Source organism: Aphanomyces invadans, assembly GCF_000520115.1.
Source record: "Aphanomyces invadans strain NJM9701 unplaced genomic scaffold supercont1.30, whole genome shotgun sequence".
Taxonomy (NCBI): Eukaryota; Oomycota; class Saprolegniomycetes; order Saprolegniales; family Verrucalvaceae; genus Aphanomyces; species Aphanomyces invadans.
This window is the reverse complement of record NW_008580175.1, coordinates 221,246-237,303: the sequence shown is the minus strand read 5'-3', so window position 1 is coordinate 237,303 and position 16,058 is coordinate 221,246. Positions and strand designations below refer to the sequence as shown.

At 56.8% G+C, this 16,058-nt stretch overlaps 7 protein-coding genes across 8 annotated transcripts; 3 read left to right on the top strand and 4 right to left on the bottom strand.

Annotated features, from left to right (window-relative positions):
* Positions 1-232: 232 nt before the first annotated feature.
* H310_11217 (hypothetical protein) lies at positions 233-548 on the bottom strand (the record flags this gene model as incomplete). Its single annotated transcript, XM_008877799.1, has 2 exons — positions 233-290; positions 334-548. 2 exons carry the CDS (start codon positions 546-548, stop codon positions 233-235), a joined length of 273 nt encoding a protein of 90 aa, XP_008876021.1.
* An 876-nt stretch (positions 549-1,424) lies between these two features.
* Positions 1,425-2,704, bottom strand: H310_11216 (hypothetical protein). The gene has a single exon (XM_008877798.1). The coding sequence runs from the start codon at positions 1,990-1,992 to the stop codon at positions 1,504-1,506; it is 489 nt and encodes a 162-aa protein (XP_008876020.1). The 5' UTR covers positions 1,993-2,704; the 3' UTR covers positions 1,425-1,503.
* Positions 1,711-4,008, top strand: H310_11215 (hypothetical protein). Its single transcript, XM_008877797.1, has one exon. The coding sequence runs from the start codon at positions 2,111-2,113 to the stop codon at positions 3,854-3,856; it is 1,746 nt and encodes a 581-aa protein (XP_008876019.1). The 5' UTR covers positions 1,711-2,110; the 3' UTR covers positions 3,857-4,008.
* A 435-nt stretch (positions 4,009-4,443) lies between these two features.
* H310_11214 (hypothetical protein) lies at positions 4,444-8,782 on the top strand. The gene is made up of 6 exons (XM_008877796.1): positions 4,444-4,519; positions 4,615-4,863; positions 4,968-5,730; positions 5,813-7,466; positions 7,536-7,934; positions 8,015-8,782. The coding sequence occupies exons 1-6, from the start codon at positions 4,460-4,462 to the stop codon at positions 8,331-8,333; spliced, it is 3,444 nt and encodes a 1,147-aa protein (XP_008876018.1). The 5' UTR covers positions 4,444-4,459; the 3' UTR covers positions 8,334-8,782.
* Positions 8,335-10,260, bottom strand: H310_11213 (hypothetical protein). Its single transcript, XM_008877795.1, has 5 exons — positions 9,737-10,260; positions 9,500-9,693; positions 9,232-9,451; positions 9,123-9,176; positions 8,335-9,066 (listed from the first exon to the last, which is right to left on the bottom strand). The coding sequence occupies exons 1-5, from the start codon at positions 10,181-10,183 to the stop codon at positions 8,737-8,739; spliced, it is 1,245 nt and encodes a 414-aa protein (XP_008876017.1). The 5' UTR covers positions 10,184-10,260; the 3' UTR covers positions 8,335-8,736.
* Positions 10,261-10,395: 135 nt separating this feature from the next.
* Positions 10,396-13,610, top strand: H310_11212. 2 transcript variants are annotated; one of them, XM_008877793.1, is made up of 11 exons: positions 10,396-11,011; positions 11,060-11,200; positions 11,357-11,755; positions 11,799-12,011; positions 12,058-12,249; positions 12,311-12,394; positions 12,453-12,536; positions 12,582-12,668; positions 12,712-12,831; positions 12,876-13,043; positions 13,096-13,610. In XM_008877793.1, exons 1-11 carry the CDS (start codon positions 10,481-10,483, stop codon positions 13,438-13,440), a joined length of 2,364 nt encoding a protein of 787 aa, XP_008876015.1. In that variant the 5' UTR covers positions 10,396-10,480; the 3' UTR covers positions 13,441-13,610. The 2 variants fall into 2 exon arrangements, with proteins under 2 accessions (XP_008876015.1, XP_008876016.1); XM_008877794.1 differs by having other exon boundaries at positions 12,712-13,043.
* Positions 13,511-15,859, bottom strand: H310_11211 (hypothetical protein). The gene has a single exon (XM_008877792.1). It carries the CDS (start codon positions 15,556-15,558, stop codon positions 13,891-13,893), a length of 1,668 nt encoding a protein of 555 aa, XP_008876014.1. The 5' UTR covers positions 15,559-15,859; the 3' UTR covers positions 13,511-13,890.
* Between the last annotated feature and the right edge of the window lie 199 nt (positions 15,860-16,058).

The window sequence follows — 16,058 nt, the reverse complement described above, 5'->3', positions numbered from 1 at the left end:
GATTCATCCATGTTGTACACGTTTTTTTCGTTGTAGGCGCCAGTGACGTTCAACATTGCTTTGCGGCCATGCCGTACAGTTTCTGGTTTCACCGACCCAGCTTCTCCGTGTTGGGTCTTGCACGAGAGACCATGCCTTTGCTGAAATTTGTAGAGCCAGCCTTTCGAAAACGTAATTGTTTGGGCCGACGGAATGTCAAGTTCACGGCAATAGGCCTGAGCTTGCTTGCGAATTAGTTCGCCAGTAATACACACACCCAGCTCTTCGCACCGATATACCCACTCAACAAGCTTCAATTCCACCAGAGGTAGGGATAATGGTCGATCCATCGACCGAGCATTGCTGTCTGCTCGAGTGGGCTCGCTGCCATGGCGCTTGAGGATGGTTCCAATTGTTGCCTTCGTAGGCGTGCACGCCAGGTCGAACGTTTGAACAGTCCATGCGGCCAAGTCATTGTACTTGGCAGTTGGACGCAATGCACGTTCCTTGCACAACACGTGCTTGTCTGCCAGGGTCATGCGCTTCTTCATCTTTCCACGGGCCGACATGGCAATCAAAGTTCAAATGTTTGAAAGGACCCCATGACTCTATAATATAGATTTATAAAAATTATCACATTTGAGCCGTTTAGAACTCTGAGGGAAATCAGTACGCTACACGGTATCCAGACACTGACTGAAGAGCGTACATTATTGTGGGGACCGCTTGGGATGCAAGTCTTATTGGTACATCAAGCAACACATATTGAATACAACGATATCGCAGCAGTCCCATGGGGACCCGGCAAGTGAGACCGACACGCTGTTCGAGCTCTGAGTTGATCCTTTGGTGACGTCTCTGCTTCCTTACAGGCGGTGTTTTACAGTGTAGGAGCTTCGTGGCGGCTCACGACAGCTTCAATTGCGCTCATCCCGGGCAGGACTGAAGACGTAAGAGGTTTCAGCTGGACAATTCGTGGCCAATCTACTACAGTTGTCATGTCGCGGCATGATTGATAGATAATTCGTTGATTGATTTCACAAAATCCGGAAAAGTTGAGCAATTTATTTCGCAAACTGTAGTTTCATTGACTTTTATGATCGAAATGGATATTTTTGCTCTTACTTTTGTTTTGGTGCAGTCAGCTTGTCAAGCAAGTTAGCTGCACCAAAACCAAAATTTTGACGTACCAAGATGAAGTTCACTCACGATTTTACTTGTCACATACGTGGCAGAGTCGCTCGACGTGGTCGATGGCGACCGCCAGCCAGTTGCGATGGTGAGCCACCGCAGTGACATTTTAAGGCACGCCTACACATTTGCACTTACGTCGGTAGACAACACTGACTCCTCACTCTTTGCCTTGGCAGAGAAGTGGTGGCTGTTTGTAAGTTGAGCAAGCAAGTCCGAGTAGGATTGCTACTCACTACCATATCGCTCAAATCGCCATTTTGCCGTAACAATGGGCTTTTTCCTTGCCATGACCGCTTGCCTCGCACTCACTTCGTCGGCCGCCTCCACGGCTCAACCACTTGAAGAGACGCAGGGCGAAAATGTCATAGACCAGCGCAATAGTACTCCAGGCGCTGTGATCTTGGCAGCAACATCGATTCCAACCGCTCCTGCACCCAATGCGTCAGCGGCACCCACTCTGTCAACTAGCAACTCGATCACCTTTCCTCCTGTCGGCACAACAGTCGCCACGAACGTCACAATGCTGACTCCAGCACCCACAAACGCCACACGCCTCCCTACGCGAACGACTACCATCCTGACAACGCCTGCACCAACACCAGAGCCTACTCCAACGCCTGAACTCGCTCTCTTTATACCTGTCTCCACCAACACAACAACGACTAAAGCAATCCCCCCTGCCCACACTCCCAATATCACCGACCCAACGACACACGCCCCACTTTCTCTCACGTCGTCCAATTCGACAGTCCCTCGATTCCCAGATCCGACAACGACTGCACCTCGAACGGATGCACCGACGACAGCAGCACCGACCATTTTGGTAGTTCCTCATCCTACGAGCGCACCCAACGTGTCTGCGGCCCCAAATATCACCACGAAAGAGGCTGCTGTCGTGATTGTCGAACCGACCACGGCAAGTCCAACAGCGACGCCAATGGCGACCAGCACGGCACCGTCATTGCAACCCGTTTCGACCTTTCCCGGCGTAACAGACATGCCCGTGATCACGAACAAGGTAGAGGAAAATGCCACGGGAACAAACGAGCGCCCTGCGACAACGGTGTCGTCCGAAGGTTCCGTGGGCTCGACGCCTTCCCCATCGAACGCAAATGTGCCTGGTGAACTAAGTGGTGGCCCCGATGCGATGGACGGCCCCGCCCCAACTCGCCCGATCTCGGCATCACGCACAAATTCCTCGGGTAAAGAATCCGGCGTGGGCGACATTGATCCGTCGCAAGCGTCTGCCCCAAGCACCGACACCCACGGACATCGTACGAGTCGTTTCGTGTTCAACGCCGTTGTCGCGGTCACGCTGGCCTTCCTCGCGTTTTTCCACTATGTCGCGATGGACACAACGTGCGTGGTCCCAGACACACCATGGGGAGCCCTCGCCGCACCCAACTCATGGGAGCTCCCGTCGTTCGTGTCGTTCATGCAAACGGTCGCCATCTTGTCATGTGCCAACGTGGACGCCCCCCACGCGGCATTGGTCTCGTTCACTGACTCGTTCTCGTGGGTCAACTTTGTCGTGCGCGGGTCGGCGTCCCCCTTGGCCAAGACTCATGCAGCAGCGAACGTGCTCTCCGACATGGCCAGAGCACACCAACGCACGCTGGCAAGCGCCAACGACGATGCTGCCATAGCGTCAAGTGGCGCGTTTGGGATACTCCAGTTTGCCCTTCGCATGAACGTGTTCGAGTTGGACCTGTTTGTCCGAGCTTGGACGTTCTGCTTCATCGTGCTCTCGTGTCTGTTGGCGCTCGTGGTCATCACTGCCTTGGTGGCGGGCGCTTCGAAGCGCCGCGGCGTCCTGTTCACTCTGTCCACCATGGGCAGGTACGCTGCACACATGGAGGAAGCGAGCCATCGGCTACAAGGATTTACCGTTTGGTTTGCCACGATCGCAGTTCTCCCGCTCGCAACGGTGTCCATGTACGAGCTCATGCGCAACGTCACGTCGACTGCCGGGGTCGGTTCGATTTCTGGCGTGTTCTCGCTCGCCGCGCTAATCTTTCTCGGCGACAGCATCCTAGTCGCGGCCTGGATAGTTTCCCGGTGCACGAATGTCGACTTGAGCAAGTACCGCGCCAAGGTCACGTTTGGCGTGTTGTACACGAACCTCAAATTTGAGTTTCGCGCGTTCTTCGCCGTGTCGCTTGCGGTGCAGTACGCCACCGGCCTTCTTGCGGCCAGTGTCGTCGCGCCGTCGACGCAGCTCTTCTTGCTCATGGGGCTGCACCTTGCGTACGCCATTCTGATTGCCATGGTATCCCCGTTCATTTCGACGTTGCAACTCGTGTTCACAGTCGTGTTTGAACTTGTGGTCGTGGCTGTGTTTGGCATGGCGTACGGAATGGCCCACACAACCAACGCCAGTTCGAAGCGTACGTTGGCGTACGCCGTGATCGTCCTTGTGTGCATTGTGGTCGTTGGGATGTTTGTTCGCTGCCTGTATAAGCTGTGGATGTTTGTGGTGGGCACGGACATGAGCGCAATCAACTCGATCTACAGTCAAGGGGCGGTATCACAAGTGGAATCGATGGACCACACTACCCACTGTGGTCGAAACTCCAACGATACGCTTTCGCTCGACATCGACATGGACAACTTTGCAACCTTCCACACCCCGACGAACACTGTCAACTTCGTCGAGACAAACGCCAAGGTATACGCGATATAAAGGGATGTCAAGGTGGCACTGCTCGGGATGGTTTCTGTACTGCGTTTCCGTGATGGTTGACAGGTATTCCGCAGCAATCGATCCCTGATTGCCGCCAACGATCGACCTACCTCGCAAATGTAGTTGACAAAATATATCAAGACTGTTCGTGACCTTTGTCTATGTACCATTCATCCTTAGAATGAACACCGGCCGATATCACTGATGTCTTCTGGTACGTTTCTAACGGTGCCTGACCACTGAAGAATGACAACGTGAAGAGAGGTCACCCAAGCGCATATCATCGTCGGTTCGTGGCCGCATTCCTCCGTTGCAGTGAGGCACGTCCGAGCACGGCCCATCGATCCACGTGCGCTGACTGGCGTAGCGCGGGCGTATCTGGGCTGGCGACTAGCCCTCCCTGTTCACCCTGTAACGGCGACCCGTTACGCTAGCCGAAAGGGCGCGTCGGTGAGTACTTTGACTTGCAATTTGATCGGTGAGAAGTTGCGCTGGCGCTGCGATTGGCGGACAGAATCCCGCTGTGTGATTGGTTGGAAATTCCACCGGTAAACGAATGGTCCCGTTCCGCATCGAAAAGGCATCAAAGAATTGTTTGCTGTCATGGACGTCTTCTCGGAGCTGCGCCGCCACGCGGGAAGCAACCACCCCCAGAAAGTAAAGGTGCGTGACTATCGTCGCCATGGCTGCGCGGCGCCGCTGTCTTGTTGTGTCTTGTCCATGGCGAAGTCTGGGTCTTCACACGAGTTGTGGCGTAGCTGAATGTGGTCTTGGCCGCCATCTCGGACGTGATCATTGAACGGCGTGGAGCAAGCCACATGGAAAATCAGCCGATCTCCAACACAGAATACTTTGCCGCGCTCATGACGGCCCTGGAATCCCACGACAGCAGCTCGCATGCGCATGAGATCATGCAGCTGCTAACGATGGTGCTGCCTGAAGTGCACGATGCAGTTTTGCGCAACAAGTTCGACGCCGTCGCCCACGCACTCATTCGCGTCATGCAGGTACAAACTTGTGGCTTCATCCTTGTTGAGTGCATGGCTGCTACCATGCTTCGCAATTGCGTCTGTCTTGAATAATGCAACTCATCTGACCCGCTGCGGTCCAGTCGAACGAAGAAGACATTTCGCTGATCCGATCGAGCTTGGTTGCGTTGGGCATGGTTATTCAAGCGCAGGAACCGACAGCCAGTGTGTGGAACCACCCGACGACACTTAAGTACTTCCACGTGCTCCTCGCGCTCGCCGCCGACCCGCGGCCGAAAATTCGCAAAGCTGCGCAATCGTCCATCGTCAAGATTCTCGAAGTCCATGCCGACGCGCACTGCGACACACTGTCTACACATATTGCTTCGTTCGCTGAGAACATTCTGGCGTCGGCCGTTGCGAAGGACCAGACCAAAGTCCTTCAGCTCGTCGGGTTTCTTGGGTCGGTGCTGCCGCTCCTGCCTGGCAAAGTCGTGACGAGTCTGTCGGAAGCGCTGCTCAAGCTGCTTCAAACCAACCAAAAGACCCTCGCTCTAGTCACGCTCGAAGCATTTGACGCGGTCGTAGTGTCACCGTCGTCGCGCCTGTCGGCCGAGTGCCTCACGTCCATCCTCACAACGGTTCTCACCCTCGACAGCAACATCCACGACCAGCAGCATGCGATCTTGCTAATCCAGATCACATGTCGCGCACTCGCCCGCCTGGAGCCGCTCCAAAGCACGCGCGACCTCCTTCCCCGCGTCGTTGTTGCCATGTGCACGTACTTTGAAAGCCAGCACACCCACGTGCATCGCAAATGCGCCGAGCAGCTCAACGTGGCGCTGCAGGCAACCTTGAACCTCGGTCCGCACCCCGCTGTCCAGCGCGTTCTGTTCTCGCTGGAAGGTAGCAAGCGCTCCCACGACTGATTCGATCCCATGATCTTTCGGGCTCGAGACTCCAGCGCAACTCACTCGAAATGCTGTAGGCCTACTGACGCTGCGATATCAGCACGCCTGGGCCTCGATTTTTTCGCTGCTGACGTCGATTGTGTCGTTCTATGGCGAGAAAGCGCACCCGGCGTTCAACTCGATCTTCACGACGACCGTCGATTTGTACGCTGCGATGGATTCGATGCCCCAGGCGCACGACGACATGCGCAAGTGGTTTACGCGGTTCATGACAGCTGCAACGACGGCGGTCGGTGCCGAAGTCATGCTGGCCGTTGTGCCGCTCCAAAACGCCCAAGGGATAGTCGAAGAGCGGGCGTGGATGATCCCGGTCGTTCGGGAAGCCGTCAAGGCCGGGTCGAGTCGGTTGGAGTACTTTTCAACCACCATCTTGTCCTTGGCCAAGGCGTGCGAAGCAGTCGCCCGCGCAGATTCCACGACAGCGCTCGAATCGAAGCGCATGCAGGCGCGCACTATGCAGCTGTGGAGCCTCTTTCCAAGCTTTTGCACAAACCCCACCGACATCGCGAGCCAATTCAAGAAGATCGCCAAGACCCTTGCCAACGCCATGTCAGACAAACGGTACCCGGAACTGCAGTTGCTCGTGTGCCAAGGTATCCAAGCGTTGCTCAAGGCCGCCGCCGCTACGGCCAGCAACGAAGACGACCCGTCGGACGTGGATCAAGTCGCGCTGAGCAAGTTCGCCGCGCGATTCCTCCCGTTGCTCATCACGATCGTCGAGGGCTTGGACGCGACCACCGAGTCGGACCGCCTCCAGACCCTCATGGACACAATCACCAACTACGCCACGCTGGCCGAACGCGAGTTTGTCGAGACGGTGTTCAAACAACTCATGCAAACGTTGCTGCAAACGACGACAGCTGCCAAGAAGAGCGGCGACGCCAAAGCCGCCGCGACGATGCTGGCACAAGCGCATTTGCACATGAGCATCGCTTTGGCCCTGGTTGCCATTATCGACGTGAGCCAAGTCGCGCTGCTCTACCGCGTCGTCAAACCGTACATGCTGGACGATACAGACCCGATCATGCAAAAGCGCGCGTACTCGGTGCTCGTGACGATCTGCGATGCCCACCCGGCCTTTGCCGCCGAACACTTGTCCGACATGATTGAGTCGCTATCGGAATCGCTTTTGACGTGCAGCGTCCCGGCCAAGAAGATGCGTCTGCGATGCCTCCATCAAATCGTCAGGGCGATTGAGGCCGTGGAACACCCGGACACTGCATTTGTCCCGACCTTGGTGGGTGAAATCATGCTGTGCACAAAGGAAGCGAACGCAAAGGCTCGCGAAGCCGCGTTCGAGGTGCTCCTGGCCATGGCCAAGCTGCTCGACAACCAAGGCAACTTGATGGACTTTATTCAAATGGTGCTCGGGGGTCTCGCCGCGCGCACGCCGCACATGCGCAGCGCGTCCGTGCTGTGTCTGAGCCGGCTCGTGTTTGAGTTTGGCCGTACAGAAGAAACGATCCAGCGCGCAATGCCCGACCTGCTCCGGACCGTCTTGATGCTTCTCCATGAAAAAGCCCGCGAAGTTATCAAGAGCGTCATTGGATTTCTCAAGCTCGGGATTGCAATTTTGCCCAAGGAGGCGCTCGTGGAATTCTTGCCGTCGATTGTGAACGGGTTGCTGCAATGGGTCGGCGAGTCCAAAGCTCGGTTCCGCGCCAAGACGAGGTGAGCACTGCATGGCCTGGATGGCCGCCATTTGTAGCGGTGACTGACGTCTCGTTGGCATCGTGGCAGGACCATTATGATGAAGCTTTGCCGCAAGTTTGGATATGAATACGTGGCATCTCTCGTGCCCGAAGCTGACCGAAAACTAATCACACATATCCGCAAGACCAAGGAGCGCGAGGATCGCGAGAAGGAGCAGAAGCGCGAGAACCGCGGCCAAAAATCGTTTGACGAGTTTATGCAGGACTCAGACGACGACGACAGCGACCACGAGCCGGCGGCGCACGCCGTGCAACGGCCGTCCAAGAAATTCAAGACCGCGTCCGGCGCGAGCAACTACATCAAGGAAAACGCCGAAGAGGACATTGTGGACTTTCTCGACAATGCTGCGTTCAAAAACATTGTGGCGTCCAAAAAGACCAAGCGAGTCGAATCCGACGACGAATTTGAAGTCGCCAAGGATGGCCGGTGCGTGCCTGGATTTTTCTCAAATTGCAACGTCGTATCGGAGCCATTTCTGACTCCTTTTTGTGTGGCGTTGTGGATAGCATGATCATCCCTGGCATGGACGACGATGACGACGACGAAATGGGCGATTCGGACGATGAAGACGCCGTTCGCCGCGACGTCCAAAAGAAACTCGCAAACATGGGCCTCGACAAAAAACGGAAACGCGATGGGCCGGCGGCGCCGGCTGCCGGAAACGAGTACCGCGCCAAGAAGGCAGCAGGCGACGTCAAGAAGCAAGGCAAGGTCGACCCGTATGCATACATCCCGCTGGACCCGAAGCTCATGGCCCGCCGCAACAAGAAAAATGCGGTCTCGAAATTCAGCAAGACCGGCCGCGTTGGCAAACAGAGAAAGTAGAGTCGACGGTTGGGCTCGAAATGAATTCGTTATTTCTACTCTTCGAGTGTGGTTCATGGTCGGGGACTCCTCGATGGCCACAGACTCGTCGGAAACAGCGACCAAGAAGGACCTGCGACATCTCGTTAAACATGGCACACTGCGGCCGGACGAGGTCTCCCTTGAATCGATTCTTTGGTGCGTTTTGTATTAGCTTCGGCCGCAAAAATGGCTTTGTGTATGGTGGTAGAGGGACGGGATGCATGTGGCGCCACGACAGCAAGGGCGTCTTCCATCGCACGCGCTGGACGGTCCCTGCTGCAGCACATGCCACTGGGCTAGGATCTGCAGGCGGCGCTCTGTTGAACTGGATGGGCGTGTGCGGTCAAACCGTGGATCGTCGCGCCCAGTCCACGCGATTCGACTAGTTCCGGTACACTTGAATGACTTCGCGCACGTATTGCCGACACACGGGGCATTGGGAAGTCGATGACGCAATTGCATATGCACACATCATGCACAGGACGTTGTGGCCGCACGGTACGCACACCGCGGTCTGCGGGGCGTCGCAGCAAATGACGCATTCCACGACCGCAGTCGACGATTCCTTGGCGGACGTCGTTGTTCGTGGCGCAAGCGACAGGAGCTGCGCAATGACGACGCCGTTGCTATCTTCGATGTCCTCTGGTTGCGGCTCGTGGATGGTGGCGGTCGGGGCCACGTACGACGTGTACGCAATCGACCGGCCGAGCATCTACCGCAACACAACCACCTTGTGAAGCGGGTGCATGGAGGATGACGACGGAGTACTTGTGTGTGAAACTGGCGGTCCACCGAGAGTGCGGGGTCGGCCACCTTTGTGACCTGCCAACAAAGAGAGAGAATCAGTCCATCGAGGATCCCCATCCTTCGGACGTACCGCGGTGTCGAGGAAGAAGGTTGTCCACGCATTCAAGCTCGGCAAATCCACGGCGGCAAACTCCTGCCAGTAGAGCGCTGGAACCGTGGCGGTGGTTTTGGCGCCGACCAGCAATGAAAATCCAAACGACCTGGACGAGCGTAGCCAGGACGTCGCCGACGCCTGCTTGACAAATGTCGTTGGTCGATTGACTGGGTCAACAAGGACGAGGTACGTCGAGCTACGATGCGGCATAAACCCACCAAAACAAACACTGCGTTGGGCCCACCTCGGGACGGGACTTGAACGCTGCCCTAGTTCGTCCGGCATGGTGAACAGCGCCAGTTCCAAAAAGATGTTGGAGCTCGTGCGAAACACTTTGGCATGCTTGATCGACCAGGATCGAAGGGCAGCAATCCCAATAACGCTCGACAATGCGTTGTCCTCTCGCGCGTACATCAAGCTATCATGGACTATGCATCGCTGCGGAAAGTGACGCCATCGAGATGGTGGTCCATTGGCTTACCGCTTCCAGCAGCTCGATACATGTGGCGATCCTTTCCGCCAACGAGGTGTCCCTGTCGTCAGTTGCATCGGTGAACATTTCCCTGGCGGAATCCAATGGGCTCAACCCCTTTGCATTCAACGTGAACGGAGTGAAGTCCACTGTTGCCATCAGTATTTCCACAACGGTGGGCTGGCCGCGAGTGCAGGCGTAGTGAAGTGGTGTATTGCCCCGGTAGTCTCGGCCATACACATCGATGCCATTGTCGACGAGCCAGCGAACGCACTCGACGTGGCCGTGACTGCACGCCATGATGAAGGGGGACCTGCCCCGCTCTGTTTCCCGCCATTCCATCGCTCCTGCGGACAACGAACACGCTGCTTGAAGCGTCCGGAGGTCTCCGTCTCTGGCAGCGTTCCAGGCTTTCTCTTCCGTAGATTCAGTGACCCATCCTAGCGCATTCCCCATTGCTCAGTGTGCTTTGGCGTCCAGCTAGCTCTTCTCCCGCGGCGATTCCGACAAGGAGCTGGCCCACGGCGATTCCGACAAAAATTTTTTAATACTTCTACGCTCCAATTAGAAAAAAAATCGCACCACTGCGGTAGGACATGTTTCGGGATATCCAGAATGCAATTGATTCTATATTATAGCCAATGAAATCGCATATGCATGCATAAGGTATTTTCATTGGCTAAGTGATCAGTATACTGACCAATCATTAGTCATTCTGAATTCGCCCACAAAACCCTAAAGATACCCAGGAGAATGGCAGACGGCCGAGAAACGTCGCAGCGCCGCGACAATGCCAGTGGGAAGCAGTTGGCGACACAGGATAGCGAGGATGACAACGATGACGACGAGAAGAAGGGAGAATTGGAGAGCAGTAGCAGCCCCAGCAGCAGTGGGGACAGCATCAACAAGGACGAACGAAGTATTGGCAACAAGCGCCGATCCAGCAGACACAAGAGCGACGACAGCAGCAGCGCGCTGTCCTTGCCGAACTCATTTGATGATTTCACACCTGTCACAACTCCAGCTGTGTCGCCGGCGCCCAGTCGTCTGCGGACATTTGACGCAGAGCTGAAGCGACCACCTCCAGTGCGAACAGCTTCGTCGGCTTCGTTCAACAATGCAACCAACGGACAGCGAATCCCAGATGCCATGCGCAAGTTCTACGAGGTACAAGTAGACAAGATGCGAAAGCAACTGGCAGCCGTCTTGGAGGACAAAACACAGACTCAGCGCGTGCTCGCAGCCGAGCGGCAGAAACACGACGACGTCGTGGCGGCGCTTCAGGTACAATCATATTGCCTGTCAATCGTCCGTCATCATCATGCATCGCAGACAAGCTACCGTCGGGACGCCGCGCAGTGGAAAAACGAGAAAGCGGCGGCTGACGCCCGCATCGCGCTGTTGGAGCGGAGACTGCAGGCCGAAAAGGCCCAATTCGTCGAGCTGCGCGTGTCCGATGCGTTAGCTCAGGAGGTACATGCATTAGTTTGTCTACATCGTGTTGGGGTCGTTGCAAGAGCAATTGGAGTCTCTCTTTTGAGACATTCTCGTGTCATTTTGGTCGTTGGAAACGCATTTTCAACTGGATGGACTGCTGGAACTTGTCCATTCGTTGCTGGTCTTTCGTAGTTCCAAAAGCAAGACAAGGATCTGCTGACGCTGGCCGAGTTTGTCCAAATGCGTGTGTATGAGCTCATCCAACCTCATGTGAGCGCAGCGGACCGTGCGGCAAAGGACCTGGACGTGCTCGCTTCTCGCCATGCCGAGTGTGCGACGGCAATCGCAGACTTGGAGCGCACGGCCCGGATCGCCAAGCAGCACGAGGACCGAACCGCGCGTGCACTGAAGGACATGGAGACGGAGCGGAACGGCTTGGCCCAGCAACTCGAAGCTGTCCAGGCCGCGTTGCTTGAGCAACGTCGAATGCAATCGACACAAGCGGTTGACGACGGCGTGAACTGGCGAGAAAAATTCACATCTACCGATATCGAGCTGGCGCGAACGAGGCAGTGCGTCGGCGGGTTGCAAGTACACACGTCCCTCTCCTCTGTCGTTGCTCAGGAAGTTGCAGGTGGAAGTCGACCAACTCACGCAAAAGGTCCAGCTCTTGAGCGGGGACAAGGCGTTCTTAATGCAAGAGAAAGAAGCCGCGATGGATAAAATCCTCAAGTTGTCGAGTGCGCTGGACGAGGCCACCGCCAACTGCCGCCGGCTCGAGCTGTCCAAGGAGACGTTTCTCGAGCAACTGGAAAAGACTCGAGAAGAAAGCCGTGTCCTGTTTGAGGTAGCGACCACAAGATGGCGCGTCGCACTGACTCGACCACGTCCAGCACCGCATGGAAGTTGAGCTGGCCAAGCTTCAGGACGCATCACGAAAGGAAATGGAATTGCTTCGAGACAACGGCAAGCACCTGTACGAGCGGGAGAATCGCTTGCTGCGGGAAGCTCGGATGGACGCGCAGAGCCAAGTGGACCATCTCCAAAAGAAGGTTGCCGAGTTGCAGCATGCGTACGAAGACAAGGTATACACGTGGCGCTTCTCGATCGTCCAAACAACATCTAATGAGGTTGACGCATGCGGAGGTGCTGGAACTGACGCGGCTGGACGCCAAGGCCACCACCGAGTTGGCCGCGGTCCGCAACGACCTCAAGATCAAGCACTTTGAAGTAAACCACCACGACCTGTATCACAGCATGGCGATGGGATTTTCCAATGCATGTCTAGCTCGCGCAACTCGGCCGGCAGTTTGACGAGAAGAGCCAGCAGCTCCATCAGGCGCATTTGGAGAACGACATGCTCAAGCAAAAGGTATCGTAACGAGGGATATGAGGGCGTGCCACGACGTGCTTGCAGGTGGACGTGCACAAAGCCGGGTTTGCGAAACTGGAAGCAACGACGGGAAAGCAGATCACGGAGTTGCAGGTCGCGGTAGCGGCAGAGGTACACCGATGCGACCAACGACACATGGCTCATGTAGCCATAGCGCGAGAAACTCGAGGCATACGACAAGCTCGAAGTCGACATGGACAATGCGATTTTGCAGTCGGTCTCAGACGATGCGTCGGCAACGTTTGCCATGATACCGACCGCGCCAAAGCGACGGGTGCGTGTAAACACGTAGATGGACTCAAGGAATCGTCGGCGTAGTTTCAACAGTGCGTGGCGTTGGCGCAGAAAGTTGTCCAGCACGAGCAGCACCTTGCCGTCCTTGCAAAGCAACTCGAACAAAGCGAATTGGAACGCGAGCAACTGGCCACCGAACTCGCGACGGCGCGGCAAACCGTCCACCACATGCACCAGCCCCAGCAATTTCTGGTACGTGTGTCGAACGCGTGTCAGCGGCCACTCGCGTTACAATCTCGACCAGGTGGAGTCGCTCCATGCCAAGGAAGAAGCAGTCCGAACGCTCCAAGGCCAACTCGAGCGCGTGCAGGAAGCATATGCCCGACAACAACGAGAAACACACGAGCAACTCCAAGCAAAGCTGGCATTGCAAAACCAGCTGCAGCAACTCTTGAGTCGCCGACACGAGCTGGATACGCTCAAAAACATGGTGTTGAAGGCGCAGCGGCCATCCACGCCACCGCTGGTGGAAACGTGTGCGAGCAACTCCAGCCCTCACTGCCAACCTGACCAAGCAACGAACACCCAAGTCAATGTTCCCAAGTGGTATCTCAAGCTGCGGCAGCAGCAGTCGTCGGCCACAACATGACCACGGAATGTAACCGAGGGGGGCGTACGATTGTTCCGTGTCTATCGTAGTGGCGCCGCCGCACATTCGTTTCGCCACCACCTCGAGATCGCCGAGGAAATTGCCGCCAACGAAACAGTATACAAACGAAGCGGTCGTAGCAGGTCCATGACGAGAGTGACAGGAAGCAGTGATTGGAATTATCCGTGAAGATGCGGACTTTTCAAGCGGCGCTTCAGGACGAGATGGGGTCGGCGGTGAAGTCCCAGCGCCATCGACATGGCATTGCGCATGTGGTCCTCCTGTGCTGGGCAAAGAAGTGGGAGTTCCTGCATGCATTCGGAATCGTGCAAGAGGCGCCGACGTGGGCATTGCAGGCACAGACGCGCGTCGTCATGCCGCAAAAGTTCGAGCCATGTCCATGAAGGCGTCGAGACTCGACAATGCACACAACACAGATTCTTCCCAGCGTTAGACGATCGCGTTCGGGTTTACCTGGACAAGGTGGATCGTGCGAGTCGATGACGATGCCGGGAGTCGCCGATGTCTGCCCGCTCCCTTGTTCGGTCCAAAGTCCCCGGCATGCACGATCAACTGCGACGTGTTGGTGTCCCCGCGTCCGCCGCCGGTGCCAACAAGCTCGTCGTCGTTCGGGCTCCATCCATCCACGAACACCCATAGCTTGACGAGACACCGGACAAAGCAAAACAGAACGAGGCAGCACACGACGCTTACGACAGCATAGGCAAGCGAACGCTTTGTGTGGACGTCGGTCGCCGCCATAAACGACATCATGACGTACACGGCAACGAGGCACAGTTCAAACAACACGGTGACCACGAGTTGCAGCGCCGACACAAACGGGCGGATCGCTAGCACGAGCGCCATGTACACGACGTGGATGGCCGCGAGCCACACGGGCTGACTCGACGCACTGAACGCGACGATGGCCCCGGATACGAGCTGCACCGTGGTCGAGACTGCGCCAAACAGTCGGCGGTCGTAGTGAAGGTTCACGTAGAGCACCCCAAACGTCGCCTTGGCGTTGTACTTGGTCAGGTCGACTTCGGACATGGACGAGAGAATGAAAGCGGGGCCGACGGCCACCGACGCGACAGCGACAACGATCCCGACGGCAATGAGCCCCGTGAGCGACCCAAACCCGGACGTCGAGCTGATGTCTTGCATGACTTCGTAGACAGACACCATCGAGAGCGGCAGGACGCTCAGGACGCCGAAGAGGACGGTGAGCCCGAGGATGTGGCGCGTCACGTGCTTTGCTGTGACGTGGGACGGCTGCGACGACGTCAGCGAGTTGGTAAAGTTGACGTGGTTGGATCGGGCAACCCAGGACAAGGGGCCGCCGGCAGCCAACCCGGTGCTGCGGCGTTGAAGGGCACGACCGACGAGTGTGCACGCAATGGCGACGGCCATGAGGACGGCGAGCCCGACCAAGAAGAACGTCAACGCGCGAAGGAAGAGGTCCTTTTCACGAACATGGCTTCGCAGTGCAAATTGCTGGATGCCAAACGCGTCGTACACGTCGGCACCGTGGTTGGTTGCGTTGTCCAGCAACTGGCGGCCATGGCTGAGTACGAGAGACGATGGCATGACGGCGGCGGGGGTCGGCGCCCGTTTGTGGATTTGAAACGCGAGCCACGAAAACGAATCGGTGAACGCGACAAAGATCGCGTGCGGTGCATTCACATTCACAAACGAGCCCAACGCAATGCACTGCATGAACGAGATGAACGTGGGTAGTTCCCACGAGTTTGGTGCAGCGAGCGCGCCAAGGAACGTGGCGTCCGATGGAATGTACGACGGATCGATCGCAATCCCGTGGAAGAACGCCATGAAGACGAGCGTGATGCCGACGATCGTGTTGAAGATGTACCGGTTCGTCTCTGTGTTGAGGGGTTCGGATCCTGCGACCGACACGAACGACGATGAAGTCGCAGTGTTGTCGTCCGCAAGGTTGGCGGTCTTGTTGCGTGGGGTGGGCATCGGGCGCGGCGCCGCTGGAGCTTTCGTCGTGGAGGCCGTCGGTGACGTGTCTGTGGGCAGGGCGACGTCCATGAGACTGTCCGCGACGGATGTCGCACTCGGAGGCCCATCTTTCTGACTTGTGTTTCGGCCCATGAGTTCCTCGATGATCGGAGATAGCGTTTCCTTTGGTCGAACGGTCACGAAAGGAAGCGACGTCGTGACTGGCAACGTGGGCCGAGTTGTATCGGGAGCCAGTGTCGTAGCTGGAGGTGTGGACGACGGCTGGCTCGTTGTTGCAGGCGAAGGGGTCACTGGAGACGTGGGAGTGGGTGGCTCGGTAGTTGCCGGAACGGCGGTGGTTGTGTCGATTGGGGTGGGGGATGGCGTGGAAGAGTGAGGGGTTGTGGGTTGTGGGGTCGAAGGAGTGGGAATTACAGTGGAAGTCGTGGGGCTTGGAGTGGGAATCACAGTGGAATCCGTGGGGCTTGGAGTGGGGGCCGTGGTGGTAGTCGTGGGGCTTGGAGTAGGGGCCGCGGTGGAAGTCGTGGGGCTTGGAGTAGGGGCCACAGTGGAATTTGTGGGGCTTGGAGTGGGGGCCGTGGTGGTAGTCGTGGGGCTTGAAGTAGGGGCCGCGGTGGAAGTCGTGGGGCTTG